Source organism: Ceratotherium simum, chromosome 40, assembly GCF_057802395.1.
Source record: "Ceratotherium simum simum isolate JZ-2026a chromosome 40, ASM5780239v1, whole genome shotgun sequence".
NCBI classification, from domain to species: domain Eukaryota; kingdom Metazoa; phylum Chordata; class Mammalia; order Perissodactyla; family Rhinocerotidae; genus Ceratotherium; species Ceratotherium simum.
The window spans coordinates 11,587,417-11,604,334 of NC_141939.1; the positions used below are offsets into that span (position 1 = coordinate 11,587,417).

Below are 16,918 nucleotides of genomic sequence, written 5' to 3' on the forward strand. Positions count from 1 at the left end.
ACCCTATGCCTTTTAATTGGAGCATTTAGTCCATTGACGTTTAAAGTAGCTATTGATAAGTATGTACTTACTGCCATTCTTAACTTTTTTTTTCTCAGTGTTTCAGTAGTCCTTCTCTGTTCCTTTCTTCTTCTATACAGAATTGATGGTCTCTTTAGTTTGACCTCTGTCTGAAAGCTCTACTCTTTAACTCCCCTCCTCCCTCCTTTTATGTTTTTGATATCATATCTAACCTCTTTTTTGTGCATTTGTATGCCTTACCCTCTTATCATGGAAATAGATAATTTTTCCTATTTGTGCTCTTCTCTTTTCCCCTTAAATCAGTCCCTTTAACATTTCTTGTAGCACTGGTTTCTTGGTGACAAACTCCTTTAATTTTTGCTTGTCTGGGAAATTTTTAATCTTTCCTTCCATTTTGAATGATAACCTTGCCAGGTAGAGTATTCTTGGCTGTAAGTTTTTTCCTTTTAGCACTTTGAATATATCGTGCCACTCTCTTCTAGCCTGTAAGGTTTCTGCTGAGAAGTCAGCTGATAGCCTTATGGGGTTTCCTTTGTATGTAACTTGACTTTCTCTTGCGGCTTTTAGGATTCTCTCTTTATCTTTAACTCTGGACATTTTGATTATGATGTGTCTTGGTGTGGGCCTCTTTGGGTTTATCTTGTTTGGGGCTCTCTGTGCTTCCTGTACCTGGATGTCTGTTTCCTTCCTTAGGTTAGGGAAGTTTTCATCTATTATTTCTTGAAATAGATTCTCTGCCCCTTTGTCTCGCTCTTCTCCTTCCGGGACACCTATAACACGGATGTTAGTGCGCTTGATCTTGTCCCAGAGGTCCCTTAGACTGTCCTCACTCTTTTTAATTCTTTTCTCTTTTACGTGTTCAGCTTGGGTAATTTCCTCTAGTCTGTCCTCCAGCTTGCAGATCTGTTCTTCTGTATCCTCTACTCTGCTTTTGAGTCCCTCTAGTGAATTTCTCTTTTCCAGTATTGTATTCTTCATTTCTGATTGGTTCTTTTTTATATCTTCCATTTCTTTGTTGACATTCTCACTGAGTTCATCTATTCTTCTCCCCACATCAGTGAGCATCCTTAACACTCTTAGTTTGAACTCTCTGTCAGGTAGGTTGCTCATTTCTGTTTCACTTAGTTCCTTTTCTGGGGTTTTGTCCTGTTCCCTTACTTGGAATATATTCCTTTGCCTCCTCATTTTGCCTCTTTCCCTGTGCTTGTGTCTACGTATTAGGTAGGTCAGCTATGTCTCCTGCTCTTGGATAGGTGACCTTATGTAAGTGATGCCTTAGGGGGCCTGCAGTGTGCTTCCCTCAGTTCTCAATGTTCCAGGGGTGACCCCTGTGTGGGCTACGTGTGTCCTTCTGTTGTGGCCTGTTTGCTTTCCCTGTAGGCGCCCAGGGAGGCCAAGTTATGATCCTGGCCAGCTGTTGTAATGCTCAGCTGCTTGTAGTTGTTGTGGGCCCTTCAGGCTCTTTATCAGGTGTGGGGAGCCACAGCTCAGTTGGCTGCAAGTTCTGATACCACATTTGTGTTGCAGTATTTCTTTTAAGTGAGTAGGCCCCCAGCGTGGCAGGTTGTTAGGCTCAGGGCCTTACAATTGCTATAAGCCTCCAGCCTTTAGGTCTCTTGTCAGCTCTCTGAGGGTTGTAGCTGTGTGGGGCTGGCCTCAGGCACAGGAGCACCCAATTGTTTCAGGCTTTGGAAGGTGGGGCAAACCCCCTATGTGGGTCTTTGAGAAGCTCAAGTCTTCTGCAGCTGACAAGCTCCGCCGCCCACAGGTCCACACACACAGTCAACACAGTCCTGCCCCGTGTGCGCGCCCCGACCCCCCAAAGCGGACCCAGTCTCTCCCCGGCAGGAGCCCCACACACTCTACCACCGCCCCACACTCTCCACCCGCTCCTTGTACACGCCCCACCCCACCGAAGTGGGCTCAGTTGCCAGGCTGCAGAGAATCCCGTCACCAATCTATGCAGGCCCACAAGTTGCCCGAGGGCCCGCTGTTGGGTGGGGCCAGTCACCAGGGTGGGCTGCCTGCCTTGGCCGAGCTGGACCAAATCGGTGCTCTAGCGGGTGGGGCAGACCGCGGGCCAGCAGACCCCAGGGAGAACTCCAACCGGGGCGTCTGTGTCAGCATGCTCACACCAGGCCACAACAATGGCCGACGCTAATGTCCCAGTCCCTGGAGAGGTCTCACCTCTCACCGAGATGCACTCAGGTCCTATTAGGTGAGTCTCTTTTCACCAGAGCACTGTGCACCTTTCTTTCTGGTGATTTTAGATTGCTTTCTGAAACGGGTGAGTTTGTTCATGGGCCCTTTAAGAGCCGGTTTTAGTTTCTTTGTGAACCAGCTTTTCTGGGGGTACTCCCCGATGTTTTAGTAGCAGGCAAAGTCAGATATTATGCCACTCGTCTCAATTGTGCTGGGTCCACAAAATGCCCCCAGCGCGGGCGCTCCCCGGGTCAGGGCCCAGCTTCTCCAGGGAGGGCTGCGTACCTGTGGCCTGCTCCCGGGCGGCCGTGACGCTGGCGGCTTGTGAAGGTGGCGTTTTTTCTCTCCAGAAGGGAGTTTCTGCCTCTTCCACCTCAATTAGGATTGTGCTTTGTTGCAGGAGTTCCTCTTATCCCGTTTTCAGTTATGTCTCGGGTAATTTTTCCACGAGTAGTTGTAAATTGGCTGTGTCCGCGGGAGGAGGTGAGTTCAGAGTCTGCCCACACCGCCATCTTGCCTTCGTCTCTGTCCATTACTTCTTTTGCTGAAGTTTCCTTGGTCATCTCTTGGTTGAATGGAGTTCATTTTCTAGTAGATTCTTGAAAATGAGCTCCTGGGTACAAAATTCCCTCAGCTCTTAATGGTTTAAAATGGTTTTTCTATAGTCTTGGTACTTGAAGGACAGCTTGGCTGGGGGGAAGAATCTTTGGTTCACACTCCGTTTTCTTGAGTTTCTTGAAAATATTGCTCCATTGTTGCCTTGCTTTGTTTGTTGTTTTTCAGAAGTCTCATGCCAGTCTAGTTATCTTTTCTTATAAGTTATTTAATCTTTCCTCTGGTGGTCCTAAGTATTCTTTACCTTTGTTTAGTAGCTTTGTGAAAATTTGACATTAAGTGGATTGTTAAGGGTTAGTTTACAGTGGTGCTGATGAGCGCTTTCAATATGTATATTCAAGTCCTTTACATCCAGAAAATTTTAGTAGTTATAAATATTAGTTCTGTTCTACTTTTTATTTTTGTTCCTTGGGACTCCAGTTATATAAGTGTTATTCCTTCTTTGGTTGTCTTCCAAATCAATCACTATCTCTCTGACTCGTTTTACCTCTTTTTTTAATCTCATTTTCATTTTCTTGGTTGTTTCCCTACTTTTTTCCAGTATCCTTTATTATGTTTTTAATCTGTTCTTTTTTGGGTAACTTATGTTAGTTTACGTTTCTGATGATTTTAACTTTTTCTGCCATTTCTTCCCTAAGTTTAGTCAAGTTTTCATTTCGTTGAGTTTTTTTTTTCCATTTTATTCTCTGTTTTGCCATTGGTCTTGGTGAGGATGAATTTTCATCAGCTGAACATTTGGTTATTCTCATTTCCTGTTTTATTTTTGTATCAGCTTTTAAACAAAAAATAGAAACATGCTTCTGCATTTCTGTGGACAGAATCTCCTATTTCTTGATCCATTTAATGTAATTTAAAAAATTAATTGTATGCAGATGACAGTTGGGTCAAGACTTAAAAGTTCATTATGATTTTGGAGTTAAGAGATTCAAACTCTAGAGGTGGCTAGTTGAAGGATTAACATACAACTATCAATATTTTTTAAATAACAGATAATATGCCCTTGAGTCACAAAAACAAATCACAAAGGTTGATAAATTATCTATTTCAAAATTTAAAGTCTGAAAAAAAGATACTATAAATTTAAAAAACAAAGAATAGACTGGAGAAAATTTGAAACATGACAGAGGTCTGATATCTAAAATAAGTTACTCTTAAAATTTACAAGCAAAACAGCCTAATAGATAAATGGGCAAAGGGGAAAATAGACAATTCATAAACGAAGAAAATAAAAGTAGCTAATAAACATAGAAGAATATCAGATCAGATATGAATATCAGATCAGAAATAATGTTCTGTAAAACAAGTGACAAGAGATCATTATCACTTAGATTGGAAATTATAAATATTATGTGTCAGCAAAAATCAGAAACAATCTGAATGTTCATCAATAGGGTAGCTAAATAAGCTGTCAGAGAATCATTTTGTGGAGTAGTATACAGGTGATAAAAAGAGTGAGGTTCTAGTTATGTTAGTGCAGATGAGATACATTGTTGGGTGGGAAAAGCAGGTAAAAATGGTGTAATATCATCTTAGTCCATTCAGGTTACCATACACTGGCTGGCTTACAAACAGCAGAAATTTATTTCTCACAGTTCTGGAGGCTGGGAAATCCAAGCTCAAGGCACCAGCAGATTCAGTGTCTGGTGAGAGCCCGCTTCCTGGTTCATAGATAGCTGTCTTCTCCTGTGTCCTCACATGGTGGAACAGACCAGGGATCTCTCTGGGGTTCGTTTTATGAGGGCACTGATCATCTCCCAAAGGCCGCACATCCAAATACCGACACATTAGGGATTGGGTTCCAACATATGAATTTTGGAGGGGACAGAAACAGTCAGTCTATAGCAAGTACATAGTGTAAATACAGCTTAATACCATTTGTGTTTTTAAAAAAACATGCCAAGAATCCCCTGTATTTCAGCAGGTATACTATGTAAATGCACCAAAAGAGTCCAGAATAATAATCTCGAACCTTGCCTCTGTCAAGGGAATTCTGATATTTAATCTTTATAAGAAGAGTGAGCAAAAGCAGTTCTTAGAGGGGAATTTATAGCACTGAATGCGTATATTAGAAAGGAAGAAAGATCTAAAATCAGTCCTTTAAGCTTCCGTCTTAGGAAACTAGAAAAAGAAGAGCAAATTAAATCCAAAGCAGGCAGAAGAAGAGAAATAATAAAAATTCAAGCAGAAATCAATGAAATTGGAAACAGGAAATCAGTAGAGAAAATCAACAAAACAAAAGGCTGTTTCTTTGGAAAAAAATAAATAAAATCAATAAGCCTCTAGCCAGGCTAACTAAAAAAAAGGAGAGAGGACACAAATTACTAATATCAGAAATGAAAGAGGGGACACTGCTACAGATCCCATGGACATTGAAAGAATAGTCAAGGAATATTATGAACAACTGTGCCCACAAATTTGATAACCTGGGTGAAATGGACCAATTTCTTGAAAGATGCAGTCTACCAAAACTTACACAAGAAGTAGACAATTTGAATAGGCCTATATCTATTAAATTAAATCAATAAGTAATAACCTAGAAGACCTTGGGTTTGGTGATGGCTTTTTAGATACAGCACCAAAGGCATGATCCATGAAAGAAAGAATTGATAAGCTGGATTTCATTAAAATTAAAAATTTTTGCTCTGTGAAAGACATTGTCAAGAGAATGAAAAGACAAGCCACAGAGTGGTAGAAAATATTTGGAAAAGACATATCTGATAAAGGACTTTTATCCAAAATATACAAAGAACTCTTAAAACACAACAGTAAGAAAACAAGCAACCCGATTTAAAAATGGGCCAAAAACTTTCCACTTCACCAGAGAAGATACACAGATGGCAAATAAGTGTATGAAAACATGATCCACATCAGAGAAATGCAAATTAAAACAGCAGTGAGATACTGCTGCATACTTATTAGGATAGCCAAAATCCAGAACACTGACAACACCAAATTCTGGTAAGAATGTGGGGCAACAGGAGCTCTCATTCATTGCCGGCGGGAATGCAAAGTTGTTCAGCCACTTGGGAAGACACTTTGGTGATTTCTTACAAAACTAAACATACCCTTACCATACAATCAAGTGATTGCACTCCTTGGTATTTACCCAGAGGAGTTGAAAACTTATGTCCACACAGAAACCTGCACACAGATGTTTTTAGTGGCTTTATTCATAATTGCCAAGACTTGGAAGTAACTGAAATGTCCTTCAGTAGGTAAATGCAGAAACTGTGGTACATCCAGACAATGGAATATTATTCATTGCTAGAAAGAAATAAGCTATCAAGCCATGAAAAGACATGAAGGAAGCTTAAATGCATATTACTATGTGAAAGAAACCAATCTGAAAAGGCTACATATTGTATGATTCCAACAATATGACATTCTAGCAGAGGCAAAACTATGGAGACAGTAAAAAGGTTAGTGGTTGCCAGGGGTTATCAGGGAGGGAGGAATGAACAGGCAGAATACAGAGGATTTTTAGGGCAGTGAAACTACTCTGTAATACCATATGGTGGATACATGTCATTATAACTTTGTGCAAACCCGCAGAATGTACAACGCCAAGGGTGAACTGAACGCTAGTGTAAACTGTGGACTTTGGGTGATTATGATGTGTCACTGTAGGTTCATCAGTTGTAACAAATGTACCCTCTGGTGGAGGATGTTGGTAATGGAGGTGGCGAAGCATATGTGGGGGCAGGGATTATGGGAGATCTCTGTACCTTCCTCTCAATTTTACTGTGAACCTAAAACTGCTCTAAAAAATAAATCTGTTAAAAAATTAATGAAAGACTGTATTACTTGGTTAATTAAAGTTAATTTTATAGAAAACATAGATAACTGAGGCAGTATCAAGAGCAACAAAAACTAAAATACAAATGAAGCAAAAATATATGAGATTTATATAGAAAATTATAAAACTTAAAGATCATAAGTGAAAATCTGAATAGCTGGAAAAAAAGATTTCACGTTCTGTACAGAAAGATAGTATTGCAAAGTTGTTATTTTTTAAAATTATTAATAAATTTGATATAATTTCATTCAAAGTCCTGGTAAGACTTTTGGGAGAAACTTATAAAGTTTATTTAAAAGAGTAAATGTGCAGGAAGCAGCAAGAAATTTTTTAAAAGAAATAAGAATAATGAAGGAAGCTTACCTTACCAAGTATCAAAATGTGGCAAAAAACCAATTTTAATTAAATGGTGGTGGTGGTGCAGAATAGACAGACCACCTAGTGGACCAGATTAGAGTATTCAGCATCAGCATATGTTTGTTTATGCCATATTTTGTGAATTCTAAGGCACAGTTTTTCAAATTTTATCTTTGACAACAGGATTCATTTAAAAATTAATGTAAACTTGATGTGTACCATCAGCTTTCTTTCTTTGTATAAGATACATGATGGGGCATCTTAAAATCTGTGACATCTTAGATTGAGTGAAATCAAGTACATATATACACATATGTATGTGTATACATTCATACATTGTGAAATCGGAAAACTCACACACTCATACACTCACGCATGTGAACTGAGACCCAACTCAAAAATCCCTCTAAGTTTTACAGTAGAGTCTTAGCTGCAACCATGATGTTTGTCTTTCTTGGTCTCTTCTGACTGACTGCTTTAACAAAACAGTGAAAATTGATTGCATAGTAAAGTTATAAATAGTGGAAAATATGTACAGTTTCATGAAGTTTATGAAAATGATGTTGGAGAAGTATTTAGTTTATCCACAAGCCATTGGCAAATAAGAATCTGGTTTTATTTTTCAAGGTAAACTCCCTATCAAGACTGTTTTTCACCATTATGAAATTTTGGTCTTCATTTTAAGTGTATTCATTTAAAGTGGCCTCCATAATGCCAGTTATCCTGAGAAGAGAAAGATAACCTACGTAGTGTACAGGTAGTATTTTAACAGAAAAGAGTGTAGTATTCAAAAAAATGTAATGGGATAATGACTCTCTTTACTGGACAAAATAATACTTGGATTTCTGCCTCATAAACATAAATTTCAGATTAAATTTATGGATATGAAAAAAAAAATTCCAGAAGAGGGGGCCGGCCCAGTGGCGCAGCAGTTAAGTTCACGTGTTCCGCTTTAGCTGCCCGGGGTTTGCTGGTTCGGATCCTGGGCACGGACCTACACACTACTCATCATGCCATGCTGAGGCAGCATCCCACATAGAAGAACTGGAAGGACCTACAACTAGGATATATGACTGTGTACTAGGAGCTTTGGGGAGAAAAAAAAAACGAGGAAGATTGGCAACAGATGTTAAAAAAAAAAATTCCAGAAGAAAACACAGGAATATAGTTTTTAGAAAGCCCAAACTCTTAAAAGCCTGCTTTCTCAATGGGGGTGATGTTGCCTCCAAGGGGGTGTAAATTGGTTCAATAGGAGGTGAAAAAAATCTTAGCTATTACAGTGTTTGTGGCCCTCCAGAGGGCCACGGTATAGATCAACAGATATGCAGTATATCTGTGATGATAAAATTTCATAGGGAGGGAGGCAATTAGGGAAGAAATGTCTAAAAAGGCTCCTTAGCAGAGATTAATGAAAAAACAGTTGAGAAACACCACCCTACAGGAAAAGTGACATATTGTACTATATACGTGTATTTTAAACTTCTTGATTATGAAAGAGACCATAAACAAAATTAAAAGGCAAGTGAGGGATTGAGAAGAAAGAGTTTACAACTTAGGTAGTGGACAGAGGAGTATAATCTTTAATGTTTTGGAGTTCCTACAAATTGTTAACAGAGAAACAACTCAATAAAAATATGGGCAAAGGACATGGAGTTAGTGTTTGGTTTATTTACTGCAGTGACTCCATTTCTCACTTTGTTTGGTGTTTATTAGATGTGAAGGACCGTCTGTATTTCAAAAGGAATTACACATAACGCCTTTTGGGGCCCCTTCTGTTTTAGACGTTTTAAAGTCTCCGAGGTATGTCACCACCGAGTTGAAACAAATAACGTGGCGTGGAAAACTCCATTTCGTTTTTTTTCTTTGTTGTATTATGCCTGTTTCTAATTTCCTGAGTGTACTACATAATTGATTTTATCGGTTTTTCTTTTTAAGAGTATGGGAGTGCATTGTATTTACAGCCAAGCCTAAATTTTTTTGTTCTAATGAGATGATTTTGGCTATTTTATGTGTGTGTATTTAAAACAAATTATAGAAGTTCTCATGGTGAAATATTTAGGGACGTTTTATCAAATGTAAACATTGTTTTATGTTAATGGGTATGAAATATTAAATATCGTAAAATATTTACGTTAAACATGCTAAACTATTAAAATTCTAAATATTAAAGCTTTTTTCTTATTTTAAAAGGTAATCAATTATAAATGTGTCTCATAATTCCAATTAAATACAGCTATTTGGCCTCTGTATATTTTTATTTTTATTTGTTTTCATCTGATATTTTATTAGCAATCCAGTGGGGAGAAGATGGCCGTCCATTTCATTTTCTGTTTTATACTGGCAAACCATCGTATTATTCATTAATGCATGTAAGTATATTATATTTAGGATAAATAATATGAACTGTAAGCTAAGTAACTAATTATACCGGAGATTTCACTCAGCTTCAGAATTTACCTAGTATGTATCTTAACAGACAAAAATAAGACTTCTAGAAGTAAGGTAGTATGTTGGAAGGCCTTATATTTTAATTCATTTTTGCTAAGAGTGAACATTAGAGAATTTATATCAGAATGGTTTGTCCTTAAAATGCTTTTACGTACAAATTGAGATCACGTTAGGAGATACATGCTCTCAAGGATAGTGCCTGTATGTGCATCCCAGGTAAGACGAGAAGCAGGAAAGGGGGCCGAGTGTATAATGCTGTCAGGGGCTATAAAGCATTGACCTTGGAAGACAGTCAAATAGTTATTGTACTTTTTGTTATTCATATAGAATTTTTGCTTTTCATAGGCTAAGGCAGTATATGAGTCTAGAATTTGGGCGCCAAAAAGACCTAAGAAATGATTTTATTACACTTTGACTTCCAGCTGCGTTTAAGTGTACTGGGAACAGTTGTTATTTTGTTTCAGAGCTTTAAGTGTTTGATAGTGTGCAAATTTGGGAGTTTCCTAGAGTTACTATGAATAAAAGGCCTGGATGCTAGTATCCAGTTTTAAACAACAGAACCCACTTTATTTTTAGAACATGGTGTCGTTTTATTTTATTCATTGTATGATTTATAAAAGTTACAGAAATATTCACTGGGCTTCCTTCATCCACCATCAGATTTCAGGTTGCTTGAATCCTGTGCACACATTTACTCTGCTTTTTAGAACTGTCTGGTGTTTATTTGTGCTCCACAAACCCAAAGGACAAAATCCCCACTTGTCAGGTACATTTATTTCTTGGAGAAGAAAAAAGAAAACCTTCTTTGCGCTTTTTGTTGACCTTGGGCAAATGAGCTTCTTGCCCTGGCAGAAATGAAATGAATGATAAATGTAGAGTGTGTCTTTGCTGAGTAATGGAGCTGCGGCTCAGGCTTTCCGCTGAGGTTCTCTCCGCACAGCCTGAGGCTGCCCGAGGACCCCTGCTGTTCATTTAAATAGGTATGTCAAATCTGCCTCCAAACGCCGCTGGTTTGATCTGTGGTAATATTTGTGAAGGTTCCATATGGACTTGAGCCCCCTGCAGTGCTAAGAAATAATGTACAACGCTTCATGGTGTAGACGCACATTTTCTCTGAAAAGGGATGCAGTGCTGCGTTTTAGCTGTCGGAGGGGATGATGGAGCTGACGCGCTAGGCCTGTCAACTTGTTACACGGATGGGTTGCACGCAGTGAAGCTGTGGAAAATCTGTGCCTTTTAACTTTTCTACTTAATCACGGTTGTAGCATTGCCTTTAGACTGTATGCTACATTAATTCTCTTCCTGCCTTCTGCCTTTCATCCCAAGTTTCACGGAAAAAAGTAAAGCATGCAGGTCTTATAGAGGAGCCTTATCAAACAGCTGTCATCTGACAAGCCATTTGCATTTGTTTTGGCTGAAAATGAGCAACCCAAGGGCAAGATATTTTGTTGCATTCCATCATAATGAAGAAATTACACATTGGCCTAACTTTGTTTTTAGTTTGGTTATGTGTTTTAAAAGGTATTGCTCAAGAAATTGGTTGCTTTCTCAGTGGATAAAATGCTACTGTACTTTCTGACAGAAATGTCAAATTATATGTGATTAATAAACATTCTTTCTTTTTGAGTAACATAGTTTCTGTTACATATAGGAGAGTTCTTTGGGCTTTTATGTTTTAGTGAAATTCAGTCATTTTTGTCAGTTTATTTTGTTGGGTGTTTTGAATCCCCAAACAGTGTGAAGTTTAGCATTTGTTTTATTGCTCATCAGAACAATTTACATGTAGGAATTACAGATATTTTGGGTTAACTTGAGTATTTTAATTCAGATAATTAATAAGACCTTGTAGTTTCAAAAATGCTTTTTATGGAATTTTAAAGTAGTTATATGTATGCAAAAAAGGATAAATGTTTTCCTAAATACATGCCAATCACTTTAACATCATGTATGGCAAATGTTACTTATTACAAGTGTAATAATACCAGTCTCATTTCCTAGATGATGCAAATCAACATCATCCTAGATACCGTTTGTTACTTTGAAATGGTATGTGAGGAAATATTCACTGTTCAGCTTACACAGGTGGTTTTGTGGTGAAGTCAGGTGTTGCATATAAAGTAAAATGATAAAACTTGAAATTACTTCACGTTTGCTCTCTCCTTTGTTCTGTCTTCTCTTGTTGTGTGTGTGGGAGTGCTCTTCTGTTCTGTGTGAGAGGGGTTCCACTGCAGCAAGGGAATTGGCCCCCCCCCGAAGACTGTCGGGGGGTTAAATATTCGGAAATGAGTCATTGTTACAATTTCTTTTGGTTGATATAATTTCTTCCCAAATGACAGCGTAAAAGACACTAAAACCAAACTCGGTTTTTCCCGTGTCATTGACCAACTGTAGTTGTGTGAGGTATGGCAGTCATTGGCCAAGCTGTTTGACAAAAAAACATAGATCTAGAGCATGTGTGCAGTTCTGCCAGGAGACCTTTCTTTTTATTTTCTGTAATAATGCCAAATCTTCTTTTTATTATTTGTTCACTACTTGCATATTAAGCTTATACAGAGTCATGCATCCTTTTAACGACGGAGATTCGTTCTGAGAAATTCGTTGTTGTGCTAGCATTATAGAATGTACTTACACAAATCTGGATGGTATAGCCTACTACATGCCTAGGCTGTATGGTACTAACCCTATGGGACGACTGTTGTGTATGTGGTCCATCTTGACCGAAATGTCGTTATGCAGCACATGACTGTTACATTATAGCAACTATAAAAGATAGTCCTGATGTAGCTTGCAGTTAAGGATAATACATAATGCTTTAGTGAATGCTATTTCCCCTTGAGCTGTAATTAGTCCATCCAGTTTTTGTGGAGAAGTGGGGAGGTTCTTGAGGGAAGATGAGGATAAGAAGAAGGAAGCAATTTATTTTTCCTGCCCAGAAATGAAGCATGTTGGGAAAGTATAAAGTGATTTGCTGATCCATGGAAGTCTCAGACTTTGTAAATGTCATATTCTAAAGGTTCATTGGCAGGTTAGTTGGAACTCCCATTTTCCTATACTCATGTCTTCAGGTTCCTAGGAAAGTCAGTAAAAACCCATTTATTTTATAATATAGTGAATAAGTTGTACATATGTAATGAAAACAGTATATAATAGTACTAACAAGTAATTTCTTAAATAGTAAAAAGTAGTTTAAAAAGAAATGACTTAAGGAGCTTCTCAAAGGATTGCCAAGCACTGAAAAGGGAGCTTCATGCTTGATGACACTGGCTTATGTCTTTTTTCACCCAAAATGAATGGCTTTCCATTTCCTTAATAGCCACTTAAACAGTAGAACTTGTATACTTTTCAGAACTTGATTTAGAGTTTCAGTTTAAGGTTTCAGGAGCAGAATGAAGAAATAGAGAAAGAATAAAAGAAGTTTCCTGAAACAACTGAGCAAAAGTATAAAGGAAAGGGAAGAATTTTTAAAGAGGATATATATCTGTGCAAAAAAGAAAATGCTATACCATAGAACAACTGAGTTGTGAATAGCCTAGGTCTAGATGAGGGAGAAAACCCTGTGTGCACAATTAAGGGATAGGCCAGAGGATGGTCTGCCGTTTGGGTCTGCCAGCCTGAAGGGTCACCCCTTGCCCACAGCAGCTGGAGCCTGTTCAGGCTGACCAAGCTGGTGGTGAAGGGAGGAGTGGTCTGTATCATGAGCAAGATGTTTGCAGCCTGGGTGGTCACGGTTGAGTTTGTACAGGTCCTTCCATTTTAAGAACAATGTTAATTCAGGTTTACTCACTTTATTAATATACATGTTTTTGAAAAATTTAAAATTCACTCACTAAAAGTGAGTTGAAAATTATTTAAAACTCATTTTGGGAGGTGATTATTTGACTCTGAAGTGGAAACTCTTATACAATATGATTCATTAAGTCAAGTCATGTTTATAATGCAGCCTTTCCCAAAGTGCTTTCTGAGAAACACAGGTTATAAAATATTCTTCGAGAAAGGGTCTCTGAAATTAAGTTAGTTTGGGAATGCTGCATGTTGTGTACGGGAAACTCTAATAAGGAGATACCTATTAGCATGATAGAAGCTCTGTGAAGTCCTTCAGTAACGAAACCGTTGGATCAACCCACTGCTGCTCAAACTTATTGACATGGAACCCTTTCTACCCAGAACACTTTTTTTTTGGTAAGGAAGATCAGCCCTGTGCTAACATCTGCCAATCCTCCTCTATTCTTGCTGAGGAAGACTGGCCCTGAGCTAACATCCGTGCCCATCTTCCTCTACTTTATATGGGACACCGCCACTGCATGGCTTGCCAAGTGGTGCACCGGTGCGTGCCCGGGATCCGAACTGGCAAACCCCGGGCCACCGCAGCAGAGCGTGCGCACTTAACTGCTTGTGCCACCAGGCCGGCCCCCAGAACACCTTTTAATATCCTGTGAAACCAGTGCTTGGGAAAGGCAGTACAGTCATGTGTCACTTAATGATGGGAATATGTTCTGAGAAATGCGTTGTTAGGCAATTTTGTTGATGTGTGAACATCATACAGTGCACTTGCACAAACCTAGATGGTGTAGCCTACTACACACCTGTGCTGTATGGTACTAATCTTATGGGACCACCATGGTATATGCGGTCCGTTGTTGACAGAAACGTCGTATTCAGCACATGTTGTTGTTACATGCCATCAAGTCGGCTCAGGCTCCTGGCGACCCTGTGGATGAGTGATGTCCACAACGTCCTGTCCTCAACAGCCCTCCTCAGCTCCTGTAGACTCATGCCTATGGCTTCCTTTATGGAGTCAACCCATCAGCACATGACTGTATAGAATATTGAAAACACTGTACGTTGTCAATACATTAAGCGTTTATTGAAATTTTACATAAGCTCCCTCCATCTCAATCTTTAAGATAAGGTTATGCATCTCTAAAAACTGCACTGAAAATTTAGCATCTTATAGAAACCTCATTTATATTTTAGGACCAGTTTTACTATAAACAATGGAGTACTTTCAAAGTATTTCTATAAATTGAAGGAATTATGTGGCCACAGATGAAATTTTTACCAAAAAAAGTATAAAGTTAAGGAATAAGTAGATCTTTATGTACTTAAACTATTCTGCTGAATTGGAAAAAAAAGCTTAAGATATGAAAGAAAACTGAATAATCTCATCCTGATAACTTATGCATAAACAGGATTCATTTGCCTTTTGAAAGAAGCTCTAAAATAGTGACCCTTCTCACAGTGAGGTATTGTGAAGTAACTGCTTTACAACTCTGTAAAGTGCTTATTTTTAGAAAACTACAGACTGGTGCTGACATATATCTGCATACTGTTTTAAGACTTTTCTTGACAGCAGGAGTTAATTCAGTAATTAACTCAGCAATAGAAATTGCTGTTCCAGAAGTATCTTTAATATACATTTTCCTCATATGAATAATTACCGTTGTATATCTTATATGTTCTAAGTGTAACAATTAGGAAAATTAATTTTTAAAAACTAATTCAGCTTATTACCTCTGTTGATTTTAATCAGATTACTTCTTTTATAGTGGTATAATTGTTATAATATATGATGGAACTTTAACGTGAGTGGTAAAAATATATAGTATCTGAGTTACAAGCACTTTTATGTAATTATTCCTGGGTGTGAACTTTCCTAGAGTACTTTTCTATATGACCTGTATGTGAGACGGTTTCCTTTTTTATGTTGAGTAGCATTACGTGATATATAAACTATATAGCATATTGTATTCACTAAGTGATAACAAGGGTCTACAGTAGAATTATGTCATTTGGAACTTTAGGTAAACCATGATAAATTAATTACATTTATATTTATTTAATTTGATTTTGTATATGCCAGTAGCCAAAAAAATTGAGAGGATTATTATTTAGGAAATTAATTTTCTGTGATTATTTTTTTTACCAAATACATATTTTAAAGTGGTTACTTTTCTGTTATTGAACTAGTATCTAAGATGATAATTACTGTTAGGTTTTTTTGTATCTTTTGTATATCAAAATACAGTTGACTTTTCCTTTACTACTCTCCCAATATTACTGAAAACCGGTCCTTGTCACCAAAGCCGAATCACAAAACAGAATGACAAGGTTTTGAGGAGAAGAAAAAGGTAGTTTATTAGTTTGCTAGCAAATGAGGAAGTAGCAGGCTGGTGCCCTAAAACTCGCTGTCCTCCTGAAGCAGCAGCAGTTAGGGTTTTAAAGGGGAGATCAAAGGAGAGAAGGCCCGGTGGTCCTGACCACAGGCATCCCAGGGAGCGACTGTGCAAGGGTCCGAGCAGACATTCTGGCGTCGAGTCAGTTGTTATCTTTATCCATTCCTTATCAGTACCTTGGGACCAGGTGTCTTGGGTTCCCCCAAAACCAGCTTTCTGTGTCATCTCGGACCCTGTGAGCAATTATGCAAGGGGAACAGGAAGAAACTGCTGCCAGTTAACGTTACAAAGTTTACAAGGTTTCAGATTAAGGTTAAATGTTACATGTTAAACTCAAGGGTTCAATTGGATTCTTCCTCTGCTACACCAAGAAATGTTATTTGTTTACCCGTTCTAAAATTGGAATTTCTACATGATTAATATAACCAAACAGATTTTAAACAACTAAAATCAGATTTTTAGTCCAAAAATCATATTCCTCATGCTCTTAGAAGGCTTTAGTTTAAGCATTTCTTGTCTGCAACCTGAGCATCTGGTATTTTCAAATTAGGCACCTTCTAAATTTGACTCATACATTATGGAAATCTGATGACACGAGGGGTGGATAGGCTTGCTTTGATTTTATGAAATATTAATCATAGCTGTGATTAATGATTCAGCATTTCAAATCTGGGTTATTCCTGTCATATTTGAAAATTATACTATTAAATACAGTATATAAACTTAGTGTAGGTGGGATCATACTAATTCTCTAGTGTCTCTTAAAAATTAAATGGAAACTTAACAATATACTAGAAGCTACCGGTGATAATCTGTGATGTTGACAATTCCTGGCATATTTTATACCCTCAGGGATTTTTTGATGTAAATTAGTACACATCTCTCCAGGGAGTTGAAGCTATAGAATCTACTTTCCAGAGAACTGTTGTCTCTAACTAACCAAGATAGAATCTCAAGAGTAGTTTTATTATATAGAAGAGAAGGAAAAATAGAAATGGTGTAACAATAAAATAGTTTCAATTATTTGACTTGAATGCCATACCTCACCTTTGCTTTCATTTCTTGACCATTACTGTAGGTCAGGTACTGTGCTAAGTACTTTACATATATTTTCCTATTTAAAGAAGTGTATGGGGTGGCTTAATGAGCATTATTTAATTTGATGGATTACACCTGTCAAAGTGTAAGCATTGTGGTAAATGAATAGAATTTACTGTGTTTAAAATTTGACATATACTTTTCATGTTCCACATTTTTTCTGATTATTTTACTTGCAGTATTTATAAATTATTATGGAGCTAAATAT

At 37.8% G+C, this 16,918-nt stretch overlaps 1 protein-coding gene across 2 annotated transcripts in view; it reads left to right on the top strand.

Annotated features, from left to right (window-relative positions):
• The window catches only part of MRPS9 (mitochondrial ribosomal protein S9), a 72,233-nt gene that overhangs the window by 40,216 nt on the left and 15,099 nt on the right, over positions 1 to 16,918 (top strand). Inside the window, exon 5 of one of the 2 annotated variants that reach the window (XM_004435873.3) lies at positions 9,281 to 9,360. The exons of the other annotated variant lie outside the window; for it this stretch is intronic. Coding sequence (XP_004435930.1) covers positions 9,281 to 9,360 — 80 coding nt within the window. The remainder of the gene's footprint in view (positions 1 to 9,280; positions 9,361 to 16,918) is intronic. 2 annotated transcript variants of the gene reach the window in all.